We start from the raw sequence: 18,113 nt of genomic DNA, 5'->3' as shown, positions 1-18,113 counted from the left end.
TCAGGATATCACATTACCTTCCTTGTGTCCTCATCCAGTTCATCAATTTGAGAGAGGTTTGCATTTGTTGGATCTGGTCAGAGCACTCAGGATCTATATTTCCCGCACGGCGCCCTTACGCCGCTCGGATGCACTCTTTGTCCTTGTCGCTGGTCAGCGTAAAGGGTCGCAAGCTTCCAAATCCACCCTGGCTCGGTGGATCAAGGAACCAATTCTTGAAGCCTACCGTTCTGCGGGGCTTCCGGTTCCTTCAGGGCTGAAGGCCCATTCTACCAGAGCCGTGGGTGCGTCCTGGGCATTGCGCCACCAGGCTACGGCTCAGCAGGTGTGCCAGGCGGCTACCTGGTCGAGTCTGCACACCTTTACCAAGCATTATCAGGTACATACCTACGCTTCGGCGGACGCCAGCCTAGGTAGACAAGTCCTTCAGGCGGCGGTTGCCCACCTGTAGGACAGGGCTGTTGACGGCCCTATCACGAGGTATTCTTTTACCCACCCAGGGACTGCTTTTGGACGTCCCAATTGTCTGGGTCTCCCAATGGAGCGACAAAGAAGAAGGGAATTTTGTTTACTTACCGTAAATTCCTTTTCTTCTAGCTCCAATTGGGAGACCCAGCACCCGCCCTGTTTTCTTAGGGATTTTTGTTTTTTTCGGGTACACATGTTGTTCATGTTGAACGGTTTCAGTTCTCCGATGTTTCTTCGGGTTGAATTTGTCTTTAAACCTGTTATTGGCTTTCCTCCTTCTTGCTTTTGCACTAAAACTGAGGAGCCCGTGATCCCACGGGAGGGTGTATAGGCAGTAGGGGAGGGGCCTTACACTTTTAAGTGTAATACTTTGTGTGGCCTCCGGAGGCAGTAGCTATACACCCAATTGTCTGGGTCTCCCAATTGGAGCTAGAAGAAAAGGAATTTACGGTAAGTAAACAAAATTCCCTTCTTTTGGCTATATACCCTCCTGAATTGTACTCAGAGGAGACAACAGCATGTCGTCCGCAAATAGCAAGGGTGCCAAAGCACAGGCTTACTTTGCAACCTGTACCTCATGTGCGGCTATACTACCGGCAGGTTCCACTGACCCTCATTGTGTGCAATGCTCGGCCCCTGTGGCACTTACTCAGCCGGAGCCTCTGCTACTGGTAGCCCAGGTGGAACCACCTGCTACCTCTGTCCAGGTGACAGGGACGGAGTTTGCAGTATTTGCTGACAAACTGTCTGAGACTATGGATAAATGGTCTGCTAGGATACTAGAAGCCTTAAGCTGGTGTCACACACAGCGACAACGACGTCGCTGCTACGTCACCATTTTCTGTGACGTTGCAGCGACGTCCCGTCGCTGTCGCTGTGTGTGACATCCAGCAACGACCTGGCCCCTGCTGTGAGGTCGCCGGTCGTTGCTGAATGTCCAGCTTCATTTTTTCGTCGTCACTCTCCCGCTGTGACACACACATCGCTGTGTGTGACAGCGAGAGAGCGACGAAATGAAGCGAGCAGGAGCCGGCACTGGCAGCTGCGGTAAGCTGTAACCAGCGTAAACATCGGGTAACCAAGGGAAGTCCTTTCCCTGGTTACCCGATGTTTACGCTGGTTACCAGCCTCCGCTCTTGCTGCCAGCGCCGGCTCCTGCACTGTGACATGTGGCTGCAGTATGCATCGGGTAATTAACCCGATGTATACTGTAGCAAAGAGAGCAAGGAGCCAGCGCTAAGCAGTGCGCGCGGCTCCCTGCTCTCTGCACTGTGACATGTAGCTGCAGCACACATCGGGTTAATTAACCTTATGTGTACTGTACCTAGGAGAGCAAGGAGCCAGCGCTAAGCGCGGCTCCCTGCTCTCTGAACATGTAACACAGCGACGTTATGATCGCTGCTTCTGCTGTGTTTGACAGCTAAGCAGCGATCATAACAGCGACTTACAAGGTCGCTGTTACGTCACCGAAAATGGTGACGTAACAGCGACGTCGTTGTCGCTGTCGTTTAGTGTGAACCCAGCTTTACAGTCCAGACCGGTAACTCAGGCCCCGGGCACTGTTCAATCATTGACCCCAGGCCCCCCTCATTTGGAGCTGCATAGTGCTCCTGGGGTGAACCATGGGTCCCAGGGTGAGGTCTCTGACATGGACCACAGTCCCAGGCCCCCTAAGCGGGGTCGCTGGGAAGTTCCCTCGACTTCATCACATTGTTCAGGGTCTCAGCAGGAGGACTCTCTGGATGATGATGCGGAGGTAGCAGATCAGGATTCTGAACCTGAGACCGCGCTCAACCTGGATACACCTGATGGTGACGCCATAGTGAATGACCTTATAGCAACCATCAATCAGGTGTTGGATATTTCTCCTCCAGCTCCTACAATTGAGGAGTCAGCTTCTCAGCAGGAGAAATTCCGTTTCAGATCTCCCAAGCGTCCATTGAGTATGTTTCTGGATCACTCAGACTTCAGAGAGGCAGTCCAGAAACACCGGGCTTGTCCAGATAAGCGTTTTTCCAAGCGCCTTAAGGATACACGTTATCCCTTCCCCCCCTGACGTTGTCAAGGGCTGGGCTCAGTGTCCTAAGGTGGATCCTCCTGTCTCCAGACTGGCGGCTAGATCCATAGTTGCAGTGGAAGATGGGGCTTCACTCAAAGATGCCACTGACAGACAGATGGAACTATGGTTGAAATCCATCTATGAAGCTATCGGCGCGTCTTTTGCTCCAGCATTCGCAGCCGTATGGGCACTCCAAGCTATCTCAGCTTGTCATGCGCAGATTAATGCAGTCACACGTACATCTGCTCCGCAGGTGGTGTCCTTAACCTCTCAGGCGTCGGCGTTTGCGTCCTACGCCATTAATGCTGTCCTGGACTCTACGAGCCGTACGGCGGTAGCATCCGCCAATTCGGTGGCAGTCCGCAGGGCCATGTGGTTACGTGAATGGAAGGCAGACTCCGCTTCCAAAAAGTTCTTAACCGGTTTGCCATTCTCTGGCGACCGCCTGTTTGGTGAACGATTGGACGAAATGATTAAACAATCCAAGGGAAAGGACTCATCCTTACCCCAGTCCAAACCAAACAGACCTCAACCACGGAAGGTACAATCGAGGTTTAGGTCCTTTCGGCCCGCGGGAAGGTCTCAGTTCTCCTCGTCCAAAAGGCCTCAAAAGGATCAGAGGAACTCCGATGCATGGCGGTCTAAGTCACGTCCTAAAAAGACCGCCGGAGGAACCGCTCCCAAGGCGGCCTCCTCATGACTCTCGGCCTCCTCACACCGCATCCTCGGTCGGTGGCAGGCTTTCCCGCTTTTGCGACACCTGGCTGCCACAGGTCAAAGACCGATGGGTGAGAGACATTCTATCCCACGGTTACAGGATAGAGTTCAGCTCTCGTCCTCCGACTCGATTTTTCAGAACATCTCCACCCCCCGAGAGAGCCGAGGCTCTTCTTCAGGCGGTGTGCACTCTGAAGGCGGAAGGAGTGGTGATCCCTGTTCCTCTTCAGCAACAGGGTCACGGTTTTTACTCCAACTTGTTTGTGGTACCGAAAAAGGACGGATCCTTCTGTCCTGTTCTGGACCTAAAACTGCTCAACAAACATGTAAAAACCAGGCGGTTCCGGATGGAATCGCTCCGCTCCGTCATCGCCTCTATGTCCCAAGGAGACTTCCTGGCATCAATCGACATCAAAGATGCTTATCTCCACGTACCGATTGCACCAGAGCATCAGCGCTTCCTGCGTTTCGCCATAGGGGACGAACACCTTCAGTTCGTGGCACTGCCTTTCGGCCTGGCGACAGCACCACGGGTCTTCACCAAGGTCATGGCAGCAGTGGTAGCAGTCCTACACTCTCAGGGACATTCGGTGATCCCTTACTTAGACGATCTGCTGGTCAAGGCACCCTCTCAAGTGGCATGCCAACGCAGCCTGGACGTCGCTCTGGAGACTCTCCAGAGTTTCGGGTGGATCATCAATTTTCCAAAGTCAAATCTGACACCGGCCCAATCACTGACATATCTTGGCATGGAGTTTCATACTCTCAGCGATAGTGAAGCTTCCGCTGGACAAACAGCGTTCACTACAGACAGGGGTGCAATCTCTCCTTCAAGGCCAGTCACACCCCCTGAGGCGCCTCATGCACTTCCTAGGGAAGATGGTAGCAGCAATGGAGGCAGTTCCTTTGGCGCAGTTTCATCTGCGTCCACTTCAATGGGACATTCTCCGCAAATGGGAAAGGAAGTCCTCCCTTCAGATCAATGTTCTGGAAATAAGGGCAGTGTATCTGGCCCTAAAGGCGTTCCAGCCGTGGCTGGAAGGCAAGCAGATCCGAATTCAGTCGGACAACTCCACAGCGGTGGCATACATCAACCACCAAGGGGGAACACGCAGTCGGCAAGCCTTCCAGGAAGTCCGGCGGATTCTGATGTGGGTGGAAGCCACGGCCTCCACCATATCCGCAGTTCACATCCCGGGCGTAAAAAACTGGGAAGCAGACTTTCTCAGTCGCCAGGGCATGGACGCAGGGGAATGGTCCCTTCACCCGGACGTGTTTCAGGAGATCTGTTGCCGCTGGGGGATGCCGGACGTCGACCTAATGGCGTCCCGGCACAACAACAAGGTCCCAACATTCATGGCACGGTCTCAAGATCACAGAGCTCTGGCGGCAGACGCCTTAGTTCAGGATTGGTCGCAGTTTCAACTTCCTTATGTTTTTCCTCCTCTGGCACTGTTGCCCAGAGTGTTACGCAAGATCAGGTCCGACTGCCGCCGCGCCATCCTCGTCGCGCCAGACTGGCCGAGGAGGTCGTGGTACCCGGATCTGTGGCATCTCACGGTGGGCCAACCGTGGGCACTACCAAACCGACCAGACTTGCTGTCTCAAGGGCCGTTTTTCCATCTGAATTCTGCGGCCCTCAACCTGACTGTGTGGCCATTGAGTCCTGGATCCTAGCGTCTTCAGGATTATCTCAAGAGGTCATTGCCACTATGAGACAGGCCAGGAAACCAACGTCCGCCAAGATCTACCACAGGACGTGGAGGATATTCCTATCTTGGTGCTCTGATCAGGGTGTTTCTCCCTGGCTATTTGCCTTGCCCACTTTTCTTTCCTTCCTTCAATCCGGATTGGAAAAAGGGTTGTCGCTCGGCTCTCTTAAGGGACAAGTCTCAGCGCTCTCTGTTTTTTCAGAAGCGCCTAGCCAGACTTCCGCAGGTACGCACGTTCCTGCAGGGGGTTTGTCACATAGTCCCTCCTTACAAGCGGCCGTTAGAACCCTGGGATCTGAACAGGGTGCTGATGGCTCTTCAGAAGCCACCTTTCGAGCCAATGAGGGATATTTCTCTCACGCCTTTCGCAGAAAGTGGCCTTCCTAGTAGCAGTCACATCACTTCGGAGAGTGTCTGAGCTGGCAGCGCTGTCATGCAAAGCCCCTTTCCTGGTGTTTCACCAGGACAAGGTGGTTCTGCGTCCGGTACCGGAATTTCTCCCTAAGGTGGTATCCCCCTTTCATCTCAATCAGGATATCTCCTTACCCTCTTTTTGTCCTCATCCAGTTCATCAGTGTGAAAAGGATTTGCACTCGTTAGATCTGGTGAGAGCACTCAGACTCTACATTTCTCGTACGGCGCCTCTGCGCCGCTCGGATACACTCTTTGTCCTTGTCGCTGGCCAGCGTAAAGGGTCACAAGCTTCCAAGTCAACCCTGGCTCAGTGGATCAAGGAACCAATTCTTGAAGCTTACCGATCTTCTGGGCTTCCGGTTCCCTCAGGGCTGAAAGCCCATTCTACCAGAGCCGTGGGTGCGTCCTGGGCTTTGCGGCACCAGGCTACGGCTCAGCAGGTGTGTCAGGCGGCTACCTGGTCGAGCCTGCACGCTTTCACGAAACACTATCAGGTGCATACCTATGCTTCGGCGGATGCCAGCCTAGGTAGGCAAGTCCTTCAGGCGGTGGTTGCCCACCTGTAGGAGAGGGCCGTTTTCCGGCTCTATTACGAGGTATTCTTTTACCCACCCAGGGACTGCTTTTGGACGTCCCAATTGTCTGGGTCTCCCAATGGAGCGACAAAGAAGAAGGGAATTTTGTTTACTTACCGTAAATTCCTTTTCTTCTAGCTCCAATTGGGAGACCCAGCACCCGCCCCTGTTCCCTTCGGGCTGTTGTTTTTTGTGTACACATGTTGTTCATGTTGAATGGTTTCAGTTCTCCGAAATTCCTTCGGATTGAATTTACTTTAAACCAATTTATAACTTTTCCTCCTTGCTTTTGCACCAAAACTGAGGAGCCCGTGATGCACGGGGGGTGTATAGGCAGAAGGGGAGGGGCTTTACACTTTTAAGTGTAATACTTTGTGTGGCCTCCGGAGGCAGAAGCTATACACCCAATTGTCTGGGTCTCCCAATTGGAGCTAGAAGAAAAGGAATTTACGGTAAGTAAACAAAATTCCCTTCTTTACTTTATGGCATTGGAGTTAATCTGTTGATCTGCGGTCAGCCCTGTCCCTGTTGCAAAAGCTGGCCCTTCTTTTTTTTTTTTTTATTTTAATAAGATGCAAGAACGGCGTAAAAATTGCCGATTTTTGTCACATCTGAAACTTGGCGCAAAATGCCTAATAAAGTTGTTTGAAGTGGATAACGTCTTTAAATGTTTTAAAATTTGAAAAAAAAATGTAAGATTCTCGTATTTTCTGTGTTTTTAAAGGGAACCTGTCACCGGATGTTCATAATACTTTCCTAACTGTCGGCAAAACGAGTTGCTCATGCGACCAGTCTGCTCCGTACAGAGTCCTGTGCCTCCTCTTTCGGCCATCTTTGTCCTCCTTCTGAAGCTAGTGTGGGTGACTCGTTCTACGTCATCCACACTAGCCGACATTGAGGTCCTGCGCTGGTGCACTTTGATCCTTCTTCCGGTGACAGGTTCCCTTTAACTGTGTAGTAATCACATAGCATATTGTGTAGAAACTCACCTTTACCTGGTTCAACTCTCTGCTCCACAGTCTCGCGAAGAAGGGAAAGCGAAAAATCTGTAGAAAACGAAGTCTTTGGAAAAGAGGAGGAAACTCATTCAAAATCCAGTAAAGCCGACTCTCATCTCCCATTAAAAGTAATGCCTGCTCCTCCCCCTAAGGAAAATGCATGGGTGAAGCGCAACACAGCACCTTCTTCAAATCGATCCCTTAGTTCAGAGTCCTCGCAAAGGTGAGGATCCGTAACTATTCTTGTGTTTTCTGGTGCGGAATTGTGGATATACATGGTATGCAACAGCTGGTTTTGGTTTTTGTTTTGACTTTTTTTTTTTTTTTTTAATTTAGTGGAGAAAGACCTGATTCAGATAGGCGGCAACATGGGACTATGGAAACAGGAGGTATGTATTCAGGTGTTTTTGTGCCTTCTTTATTACTTGTGTACAGTGTAAATGTGTGGAATAGAAAAATCACGCATATTATATCACATCAGATGAGAACAAAGAGGACGGTCTGGAGTCAAGGAGCAGCGGACGTAGTATAACATCAGATAGGTGAGTGTGGGGGGATTTGGGTGTGTGTGGTTTTATTACAGAAGACAAATGGTATTGCATTTTTCTGTTCCCTATTGGTAAAAAGCCTATAGAAGGAATGAAAGGTGAGAACACGGATTATCTCATGACAGTGTTAAGGTCCAGTCACACTAAGCAACTTACCAGCGATCCCAACAACGATAAGGATCGCTGGTAAGTTGCTAGGAGGTTGCTGGTGAGCTGTCACACTGCGACGCTCCAGCGATCCCACCAGCAACCTGACCTGGCAGGGATCGCTGGAGCGTGGCTACACGAGTTGCTGGTGAGCTCACCAGCAACCAGTGACCAGCCCCCAGTCTCCTAGTTACAGCACACATCAGGTTAATTAACCCAATGTGTGCTGCAGCTAAATGTGCACAGAGCAGGGAGCAGCGCACACTGAGCGCTGGCTCCTTGCTCTCCTAGTTACAGCACACATAGGGTTAATTGCCTGATGTGTGCTGCAGCTATCTGTGCACAGAGCAGGAGCCGGCAGCACAGGCAGTGAGAGCGGAGGAGGTTGGTATCAAAGGTAAATATCGGGTAACCAAGGACAGGGCTTCTTGGTTACCCGATGTTTACATTAGTTACCAGCCTCAGCAGAAGCCGGCTCCTGCTGCCTGCACATTAGTTGTTGCTGTCTCGCTGTCACACACAGCGATCTGTGCTTCACAGCGGGACAGCAACAACTAAAAAATGGCCCAGGACATTCAGCAACAACCAACGACCTCACAGCAGGGGCCAGGTTGTTGCTGGATGTCACACACAGCAACATCGCTAGCAACGTCACAAAAGTTGTTCGTTACCAGCGATGTTGCTAGCGATGTTGCTTAGTGTGACGGGGCCTTTAGAGCGGACATTGCTGTGTCTTGTGCTGTGGTTCAGCTCCGGTAACATGAGTCGCAGTACGAGACGTCGCAGTACCACTCATGAATTTCACTTTGTGCCTCCATTACAAGGGCAAAGTCATATGGCTCCACTCCCCCCTTGTTTTGCTGACATTGAGGGTCCTTATCCAAGTACTGTTCTGATACTTTTCCATCCAGGTGGGAAAACCTGAAGTATATTACCATAGCAGCAAAGGGAATGGGATTTTACTAAATGGCTGAGGATTTGTCATCTCCCTCATCCTTGTAGAACCGCTCCCAATAGTCATTTTTACAGTTTATAGAGGCTCCGTTAGCTTTCTTAATTAGTGATTTGCAAATAGTAACTTTGTGTCCAGATTATGCTTACCAAGTACTAATCCAGTATACGGCACGGTAAAAAAAAAAGCACTTCCCCCTCCCCCCATTGACTTGCATTAGGTTTGTTATTCATGACGAATACCGGAATAGTACTTTGTGATTAATTCCGAATAGTCATTATTCGCACATCACTGCTCTTGATATGTGTTTTAGTAAATACTTGCATTCCCCTTGAAATAATTCTGTAATGTTATTTCCCTTAATGCTACGCTCCGCTGTTCCTCTTGTTATCCCTCCTAGCAGTTTATGAATAAATTGACAACTGGGTGTTATCTCTCTGCTACTGTCCGTATTGATTGGACAATGTTGGAAAAGCAACACACCCTAATTGTCAGTAGATACATAAAGTTGTAGGAGGAGGAACAGCACAAAACGGGGGGGATTGGAAAGAAGCTCCAAAATGATTTCACAGGAAGTATATAGAAAGGCAGACCGGTAAGGAGGGCCTCCCTGTCCGCCAAATATTCTTTAGTACATTTATTTACATGGATGACCTATATATGGCTTTTTTTTATATTCCAGGAATGAAAAGGATTTGGATTCGAAAGAACAGGATGCTGTAAGATGATCCATGCGATTCTTCATTGTGCTGTGTAGCTTCATGCGAATATCTGAAACCACAGATCATTAATAGTGCCATATCTGTAATGATCAGAAACTGACTTTTAAATAGGATATCCTCATATAGAAAGTGAATGCCTTGTTACTTGGATATGCCAACTGCTCAGTGGTGCCCCCCAGTGGCAGCTGTACACAGCTAATTGGCTTCATTGCCATTAACCTATTATCTACCAATGTCCTTTTTTGGGACGCCTAATCTTTTGCTTAAAATTCATTAAATTAATCATTAATTTATTTAATCATTAAATTCATTAATTTTGCTTAAATTTCATTTTTAATTTTTTTTTCTTTAAAAATCTGTCATTTTAATAAAAAAAAAGAATTTCTAATTTGGCAAGTAATGGGTTAAGAAGCATTTAATATAAAGTCTGTTGAGGGTCAGGCCTGGTTCCCATCACCCCCACCTATGCCTACTGGAGGGCTGTAATGTTCTGTTGAGCACTTCACCCCTTTGATGGTTCACCACACACAGTACCATATTATTATTTATCATAGTGCCATTTATTCCATGGCAATTTACATGTAAAGACAAGTACAATAGGCACAGATAGGTACAGGAGGAGAGCAGACCCTACCCGCGAGGGCTCACAGTCTACCATATGTTCTGTAAGGGCTGTGCATGGCATTGCTACTCAGTCCTGTTCAAGAGACTGTAACACAGAGCAATCATACTATAAAGTGTGTGGTGCTGCATATGGTAAACAATGAAGAGGACGCAGCACGTGCCAAAACCCTGAAACTTTCAGCTGATTGTGGGCAGACTACTAGTACTCTCACCCCCAATTTTCTGTTAGTAGGCTATTAATATCAGCATCTCTCAAGGGGAACCTGTCAGGTCCAAGATGCACCCAGAACCATGAGCAGTTCTGGGTGTATATTGCTAATCCATGCTTAACCGTCCCTGTATACACTAGCATAGATAAAGATATATCGTATGCTTATGAGCGAGGGGACTAGTCCCCTGGGCGTTGGTTCCCCATGCTAGTCGGCTCCATTAGCATGTTAGTACGTCCCTGTGGGTGTGCTAACATGCTAATGAATGCGTCAGAGGATGATCTCACTCACCTTTCCGCCGCCATCGCCGCCAAACACTGGATTTCGGCTTTGTACACATGACCCCGGAGTTTGTCATGCACACTACTTCAGTTTGAAGCCAGGACGCGTGCACATGACCGGAACTCCGGGGTCATGCACACTGAGCCGAAATCCAGTATCAGGCGGCGGAGAGGTGAGTGATATTATCCTGTGACGCTGCACATTCAACAGGGGTGTACTAACATGCTAATGGGGCCAACTAGCCAGGGGAACTAACACCCAGGGGACTAGTCCCCTCGCTCATTAGCATATGATATAAGATCTTTAGAAATACTTTTTGTAAAGATCCCTTTATTTATGCTAGTGTATACAGGGACGGTTAGGCAGGGAGTAGCAATATGTACCCAGAACTGCTCGTGGGTCTAGGTGCATATTGGACCTGACAGGTTCCCTTTAAAACTGTTGCAATGCAAAAAAAAATAACCACTAGTGCATAAATTGCAGTAAATTTCATATGCACTGTGTACAGAAACCCCTGCATGAAGGTAGCATTTTTCCCAAAAGCTTCACCCCATTTGAGCATTTAAATAAGTTGTCTAGTCTCTATCCTAAGGGCACCATCCCAAGTGACACATATACCCATGATCCCACTTGGCTTTGCATTGGCCGTGGTCTCTTTTTGTGTTGAGGCTATTCATTTGCTGGATGTTGGCTACTAGTGGGCACTGGTGGAATCGTGATGGACTGTGTCTACGACAGAGCAATTACACCAGATTTTCTTTTGCAGAATTTCAGCCATGCAAGCAAGTACGCAGCTTTGTCCATGGATGGGGAAGAGGAACCAGAAGAATACGCTGACTAACATGGGGAAGAGTTCTGTGTCCATGGATTCCTTACTCCCTTCTCCTTTAATCTCCCATATGTCCTTTTCCATGACAGTCATTGGCATAAGCCAGAGCAAGACAAGCAACACCCCCTTTTGGCTCTGTCCCCTCAGAAATCGAAAATCCAACCTTGACTCCTCAGACAATGATCTTCAGTTAGAAACACAATGAGCTGTTTGTTCTCTTGCATGCTGCTACAGCTTTATACCGTGTGTGCGTGAGGTAGGAGGGGGCATAATCGCAGTGTGTGGTGTAGGGGAGCGCGACCGCAGTTAATGCTTTAATCAGGGAGGGGACGCAATCAAGAGTATCATAGTGATGAGGCGTGCTGATGATAGCAGAGTGCTTCCCAAGCCACCTCTGCCAAGTCGTACAAAGGTTATCATTTTTATGCCAGTGAAGCCATTTATTTTCAGGGAGCATTGATATTCCCGTGTCATATTTAGGTGGCTATTAGAGCTCCTATTTTAAAGTCATTTACCAGCATTGAAAATGTCAGCCGCACAGATTTGCTGGAGGTGAAAGAAGACTTAATGCCTTTTTTTTAGCACAGTATGGTCATATAAATCTGATTATACCAAGCCCTGGTACTGACAGGGATGTCTTCAGATGCATGGTTTGCACTCAAGAGCAGTTGCCCGAAGCCGCTCAGCCTCGGGAGCACCAGAGATATAGGAATAGGGGTTATATATACAAGCGCAAACCTGTACCCTCCCTATACATAGGAGTCTCCCTCCCCCCTACCTTTCCCCCTGCCCAGGCTTTGTGTGATGCTGTGGATTTCGAGGAGGCTGCTGTAGCAGTGAACGTTTTGTCCATAAGAATGACATTTTTTTATATATTGAACCTGGAGCAGGCAGTGATGCATCTGCATATTGCCTTTCACACATTTGGCAAGCCCTAAATTTTGGCAGTCCTCTATATACCTCTAATTCCCTTTTCATCCGGCCTTCCCTAATTTATAACTAATGTGCATCAATAAGCTGCGTTCCCGACTCACGAACCAGCACGAGATAACTTCGTTTAACATTTTACACTTCATAAAGGAGTGTTATCCGAAGGAAATATATAATAATAATAATAAAAACTTGTAATGATTTGTAATCTGCTTTCTGGGAGATGTTTTATTATCATGTAAAGTACCTTACCAGCCCTCTTATTTTTGTTTTCTGTTTATCAGCTCTGTCCCCCTCTCCTCAAATAAACTAATCTTTAAAGTACATCGCCTGCTTTTAACATTTTGTCTGCTGTTTAGTCTTCCCTTTTATATTGTTTTTTAATTGTCTCAATGTTTGAATGGAAAGTTTTAATAATGTGTGTGCACTTGGGCCCCATTTACACATCTGTGTGCCTATATTTGTTCTATCTGGATAGATCACACAGCCGTTACACCGCGCAACAATGATTTTGCAACGGGAGAGAAAAACGTGATTTAGGCTTAAGTTAAGACACACTGCATGCAAATCGGAGCGAGTGGAGTGTGATAAAACATCGCATTCCACTCGGACCAATATTACCCTATGTGCCAGCACCCATGAGCGATTATTTTTTCAGCCCTAATCAGACCAAGACAACAGTCGCAGTATGCTGAGGGTGCAATGCGATCCCTGTTTCTCTTGCACCCATTCAAGTCTATGGGGCGAGAGAAAAATCGCACTGCACTCGCATTACACCGGTGTGCCGCGAGTGCAGTACGAGAATGGCAATAGCAGACTACGGAGGAGAAAGGGAGATAAATCCCTCCCTACCCTCCTCAGCGCCAGCCCGTCCCCCGCAACTGTAGTATGGTCGGACCTCAGTCGCAATGACACTCGGCTCCCGTTGTGCTGCCAGCATAAGCCGAGTGTCATGCAAGGATCGCAGTAGTCGCCGTATGCACCTGCCTTATATTTGAACTCCGATTTCAGGTATAAGCTCCGAATATGCCTGACACATCTAGATTTTAAGTTATACTTGCAAAGCCTATTCACTTATAACATTCATGCATTATCTATTGGAAATATTCCAACGGACATGCCCGGATCTGTCCGAATGCACTGACAGGTCTTTCAGCTGATGTCAGCAGTAAGTTATAGACAAGCTGGACAGAATTTCGATTGTGATCTCTTATAATGCTGTCATTTTGAAACTTAACATATTTGAGTCTATCCATCTTAATAATCTGGACAATTTCCTCATCATATGTGGCAAATGCACGAATGATGAGAATCTGATAAAGTGAATGCTTATTGCTTACAAGTGTTACTTTGTCAAATTGGAGATCAAGAAAAAAAAAAAGCTTGGTACCTCATGTTTGTTGCACTGTGTGTTACTGAGTAGCGCAGTGGTTGAATGGTAGAAGGAAAGGATTAGGTTTTGTAGTGCCGATGATTTGGCATGAGTAGAAAAATCACCATTCAGACTTATTTTTGCATGGCTAAAATCGACGGATATTCAAAGAGAAACAAGTCACAAATTGTGTATCTTGACTGAGTCTGCTCTTAAACCAGTACCACATGATGTAGAGAATCTGGTGTCTGCCCCTCTGATAGCAGGAAAGGCAATTTTAAAAGGACTTTTCATATCATGATGAAAATGTTGATTGGCATAATGTATTTCTTGATCCAGGACAACCATAGGGCCAACTGCACTTACTGAGCCAATCAGATTTAGATGATCTGGTAAGAGATCTGTCATTAAAGTCAGAACTGCTTGCTTCTAGACTTATGCAATGGAATTTGCTACGACGGGGCACATGCAACTTCATTCGTTTATCATCGACACATAATGTTGCCTTCCATTGCATAGCATGCAGCTAATGTCTGTTTCTTTACTGATGTAAATGGTCATTTGTGATCGGGTTAGATGGTTAAAATAATAATAACTTTTATTTCTATAGCGCCAACATATTCCACAGCGCTTTACAATTTACAAGGGACATGTACAGACAGAGGGGACATGTAGACCTGTTCCCTATGAATGGAGCCTATTCGTAGACTAGCAATACGAGTTTCAAAGCTGTCTTGTTGTGCAATGGTAATAAAAAACCATATGTTTATTTTGGCTCTTGTTGGAATGAAAACGGCCCATGCTTCTATGATGTTAATATTGAAAATTATCAAATACTCATAACATAAACGGAAAATTTGTGTTGACCTGAAAGTGCTTGGTCTATAGTTCGGGTACACGACGCATACGTGTTTCTTGTGCACATGGAACAGTTGTGATGACTGCAGTGAGACCGTGGCCTCTGAGTCAAGCACACGGTTGATGCAATGTACAACACAAATCACTGATCGATCCACTTCAAATTTATCTTCCACCACTTCACATTAAACTAGATTTAATAAAAAAAAAAGTAGTTGCAATTGATTGTGATAGAAATGGTTTCCAGTACTTTTAAGGAGCAGTTAAGCACCATGTTCACTAAGGCTAAAATAAAGGCTGGAATTTTTATTGGCCCCAAAATCATCAAACTAATAATGAGCACGTGCCCGATACTCGATGGCGCATCAGGGTGCTCAGATGCACTCTATGCTCAATTGAGTATCACGAGTGCTCAGATATGTCGTTCTTGAAACATCAAACACAAACCGCCAGTTTGCTTCACTGATGGGAGCCAGTACCCCAGTGAGAGACGCTTGCAGTCTCTGGCTTTTACTGGAGGTAAAAAGGTTTTCAGATGTTGTGTCCAAAAAAGCCCTGCCGCCTTTCCTTCGGAAATGCTCTGTTTATGGCTGGCTTTGTGGGCAGAGTGCCAAACTGCCAAATTGTTGATTTCCATAATACTCGTTTCTCGAGTTGAACCAGTTAGAATGTCTGACCTACTCTACTCGAGTAATGAGCTCTCGAGCATCGTAGTGTTCACTCATTACGAGTACCGAGCATTCACTAATGACACATTCAGTACAAAACTCAGCCCTCTGGAACTTGCAGCTTGGGGTGCATTTGTGCTAGTCACACAGAACGTCCTTGGGAACAGTTGTGTTGAACACGATGCTGTAGTAATGCGTTTTTTGTCTATTTTTTACCAAGAGATGCAGATTTGGTGTAGTAATATGGTGTATACATTTCAGCACCAAATCTGCATCTCTTGGGGGGGGGGGGAGGACCGCACAAAAACAGTTTTGACGCAGTGTCAGTTTGGTTTTATGCCAGGAGGTGTAAATTTGCTGCTGAAATGTCTGCACCAGATTTCTCCTGCCAAGTGGTCCAGGGCAGACCCCTCTATGGGCAGAGTTCCATCAGCCACTCAGTGCACCATCTGCAATGATGCAGTATACCTGGATGTGATGCCACTTCTCTCCATGGAGGACTCTCAGCATTACCATCTGCCCCCTTCCTCTAAAGTGTATTCGGTGGCGAGACTTATGACGTAACAGGGAGGGGTGAAGCTAAGGCACAGTGTGGTGGCAGCACAGGTAAGTGCACTGTGTAAATGTGCTGGGGCTCAGAGCTGATACTTACTGCATGCCTTTTATGTCGAAACTGGGCCTTGGACCTCATGGCTACATTTAAGCTGCATGCCTGAGTTTGCTTCCTCACGTTATAGCTGTTGCTCTTTGGTTGGTTTCATGGTTTGCCTGCACAGGGCCTCATGTTTGGCCTTCAGATTTTAACTTGTGCTGAGACCTCAGGGTTGGCCCGCCTTTTGTGGTTGAATAACACTCAGATGTTTCCACCATTGTCTCACCAGACCAGGTTGTCTGACTACTCCACCTGTAAGAGGGCATATGAAGTGAATGTAGCACATTATCTTGTATATGGAAACTGCTCTCCAGTTGTGAGTCTGGGTGAATTGGCTCCTTCAGATGGGACTAGTCGGACTATAGAGATGTACTCTGTGTATGCTTTATCCTGCGTCCACAGATTCTCAAGTGTAAGTCAGTCAGGCTGTGTGCCTCACAGCTTTTGCCTTGGGTGTTTGCCCTTCATGCCTCACGCCTCCAGGCTCTCTACTTGCACCTTGTGTCTCTGGCCTTGTGTCCCAGGCCTCCTGCTTCGTGCTTCTGGGCTCAGAACTCTTGCATCCTTGCTAGGGCCTCATGCCACTGGGTTTGGCTTTGTGCCTCTAGCCTCGACTCCTGTTAGCAGTCTCGTACTCCTGGACTTAGCTTAGCCTAATATATAGCCAAAGTTTGATTTAGTAATCATACTTACTACTGATTCAGAACAGGAGTCTTGAGTTCAGCTACTGTCCATGCTTTGTCTAGTCTGGAGTATTATTTGCCAAAGTGTATATATATACATATATATATGTCCAACAAGTTCATACTATAACATGAAACACTATAGATCCAAGGAGGGAGGAGAAAAATAAATTAAACAGGTAATACTAATAGAAAAATGTAAAAATCACCTCACCTGTAACGTCCACTTGAGGCTAATTGAGAATCTTCACAGCCAACACACAAAGCGACCTAGGTTCATCCCGAGCAATCACAGGAAGAGGAATCTCCAGTATCTCAGGAAAGGATAGGGTAGATTCATATAAAAACATACGTTTATTTCAAATTAATTAAAAGTTCATCCGCAGTTGTTGGTACCACCAGATAAGACAGGAGGAGACAATCCTAAGAGATTTGAAGATTAATCTCCTTATTCATGGATGTGGTACTAACAACTGTGGATGAATAAATTTGTAATAAATTTACATGTTTTTATAGGAATCTACCTGATCCTTTCCTGAGACGCCGGAGATTCCTCTTCCATTTCCTATAATACTTCCTTTCTTTATCGTTCCTTTGGGAGACCCAGACCATGGGTGTTTAGCTTCTGCCTCCGGAGGACACACAAAGTTCTACACTTAAAAGTGTAGCTCCTCCCTCTGAGCTTATACACCCCCTGGTAGCCAGTCCTAGCCAGTTTATCGCTTCGTGTTCAGGAGGTCATACATCCACACATGCATTCTCATCTGATTTGTTTAACTTTTGGAAAGAGTTTGAAGAAAAGCGGGTCCATGTCTGGACTCCCAGCATGTCCCTTCTCACCCCACTGTGTCGGCGGTGTTGTTAAGGTTGATTTACAAGGCTGAAGCCTTACATGCCGCGCTCCTTCACCATCCCTTCTGGGCTCTAGCTTGAAGTGGGAGCCAGCACGGTCTCCATGCCTGGCAGGAGTCCGGTCTCCATCCACAGCCCCTTGAGGATTCTGTTGGACCGGAGCACTCATCCCCAGGGACATGGCCCTGCGTCTCAGCAGCTAAGTACCTGAGACGTTTATGTTGGGGGTCCCGGTTCTTTATTGTATGGGGAGAGTATGCTGTATGTGATTGTTTTTAACTTTTCCGGCGGGTTCTCCAGCTTTTGCCAGAGAACCGCGCCGATGGTGCCTGCTTGTCGGCCTCGCCGATTTAAATTTAGGCCCCAGCTTCGCTGGAGGCCTAGTTTTGTTTTCCTGCCCTCGCATGTCACTCATGCAGAGGGACAGGTTCGCTCCTCCCGGCGGCCGTTCTACACAGGGGAGGGACACTCCCCACTGCTGGGGCGTCCCTCCTTCCCTGCAGGTCTCTATAGCCCTCCAGTTCCCGCTCTTTTATAGGAACGCCCCATTTCTCAGGCAGAGTTCACTCTGCTCTGGGACATCCTGCATTCTGCATCTCTGCTGAGGTGCTGCGCACTGGGGGACCGGGCTTCGGGATCTGGAGGGCACACAACACCGTGCTCAGCAGTCTGGTAAGCCACAGCCGGTCTCCGGTTGTGGACCTCTGTATATTCTCCCTGGGGTTCATTCTCTGCAAAGCCCCCACTCCAGCAGCATGTCTCACACAAGGAGCAAGGCTCCAAAGCTTTATGCTGCTGCTGCACCTGTGACTGAACCCCCGGCCTGGGTAGAGTCCTTTTCT

The 18,113-nt window shown here is 47.5% G+C and overlaps 1 protein-coding gene across 2 annotated transcripts in view; it reads left to right on the top strand.

The window, feature by feature from the left end:
• EIF4B (eukaryotic translation initiation factor 4B) overlaps positions 1–12,510 on the top strand; it is a 95,088-nt gene extending 82,578 nt beyond the window's left edge. For both annotated transcript variants that reach the window (XM_075337235.1, XM_075337236.1), the window contains exons 11-15: positions 6,965–7,166; positions 7,280–7,332; positions 7,425–7,485; positions 9,273–9,309; positions 11,194–12,510. In XM_075337235.1, the coding sequence (XP_075193350.1) occupies positions 6,965–7,166; positions 7,280–7,332; positions 7,425–7,485; positions 9,273–9,309; positions 11,194–11,268 (428 nt within the window). In that variant the 3' untranslated portion in view covers positions 11,269–12,510. The remainder of the gene's footprint in view (positions 1–6,964; positions 7,167–7,279; positions 7,333–7,424; positions 7,486–9,272; positions 9,310–11,193) is intronic.
• The last annotated feature ends 5,603 nt before the right edge of the window (positions 12,511–18,113 follow it).

The sequence above is a fragment of the Anomaloglossus baeobatrachus genome, chromosome 2, assembly GCF_048569485.1.
Source record: "Anomaloglossus baeobatrachus isolate aAnoBae1 chromosome 2, aAnoBae1.hap1, whole genome shotgun sequence".
NCBI lineage: Eukaryota > Metazoa > Chordata > Amphibia > Anura > Aromobatidae > Anomaloglossus > Anomaloglossus baeobatrachus.
This window is presented reverse-complemented; position numbering and strand designations above follow the sequence as displayed.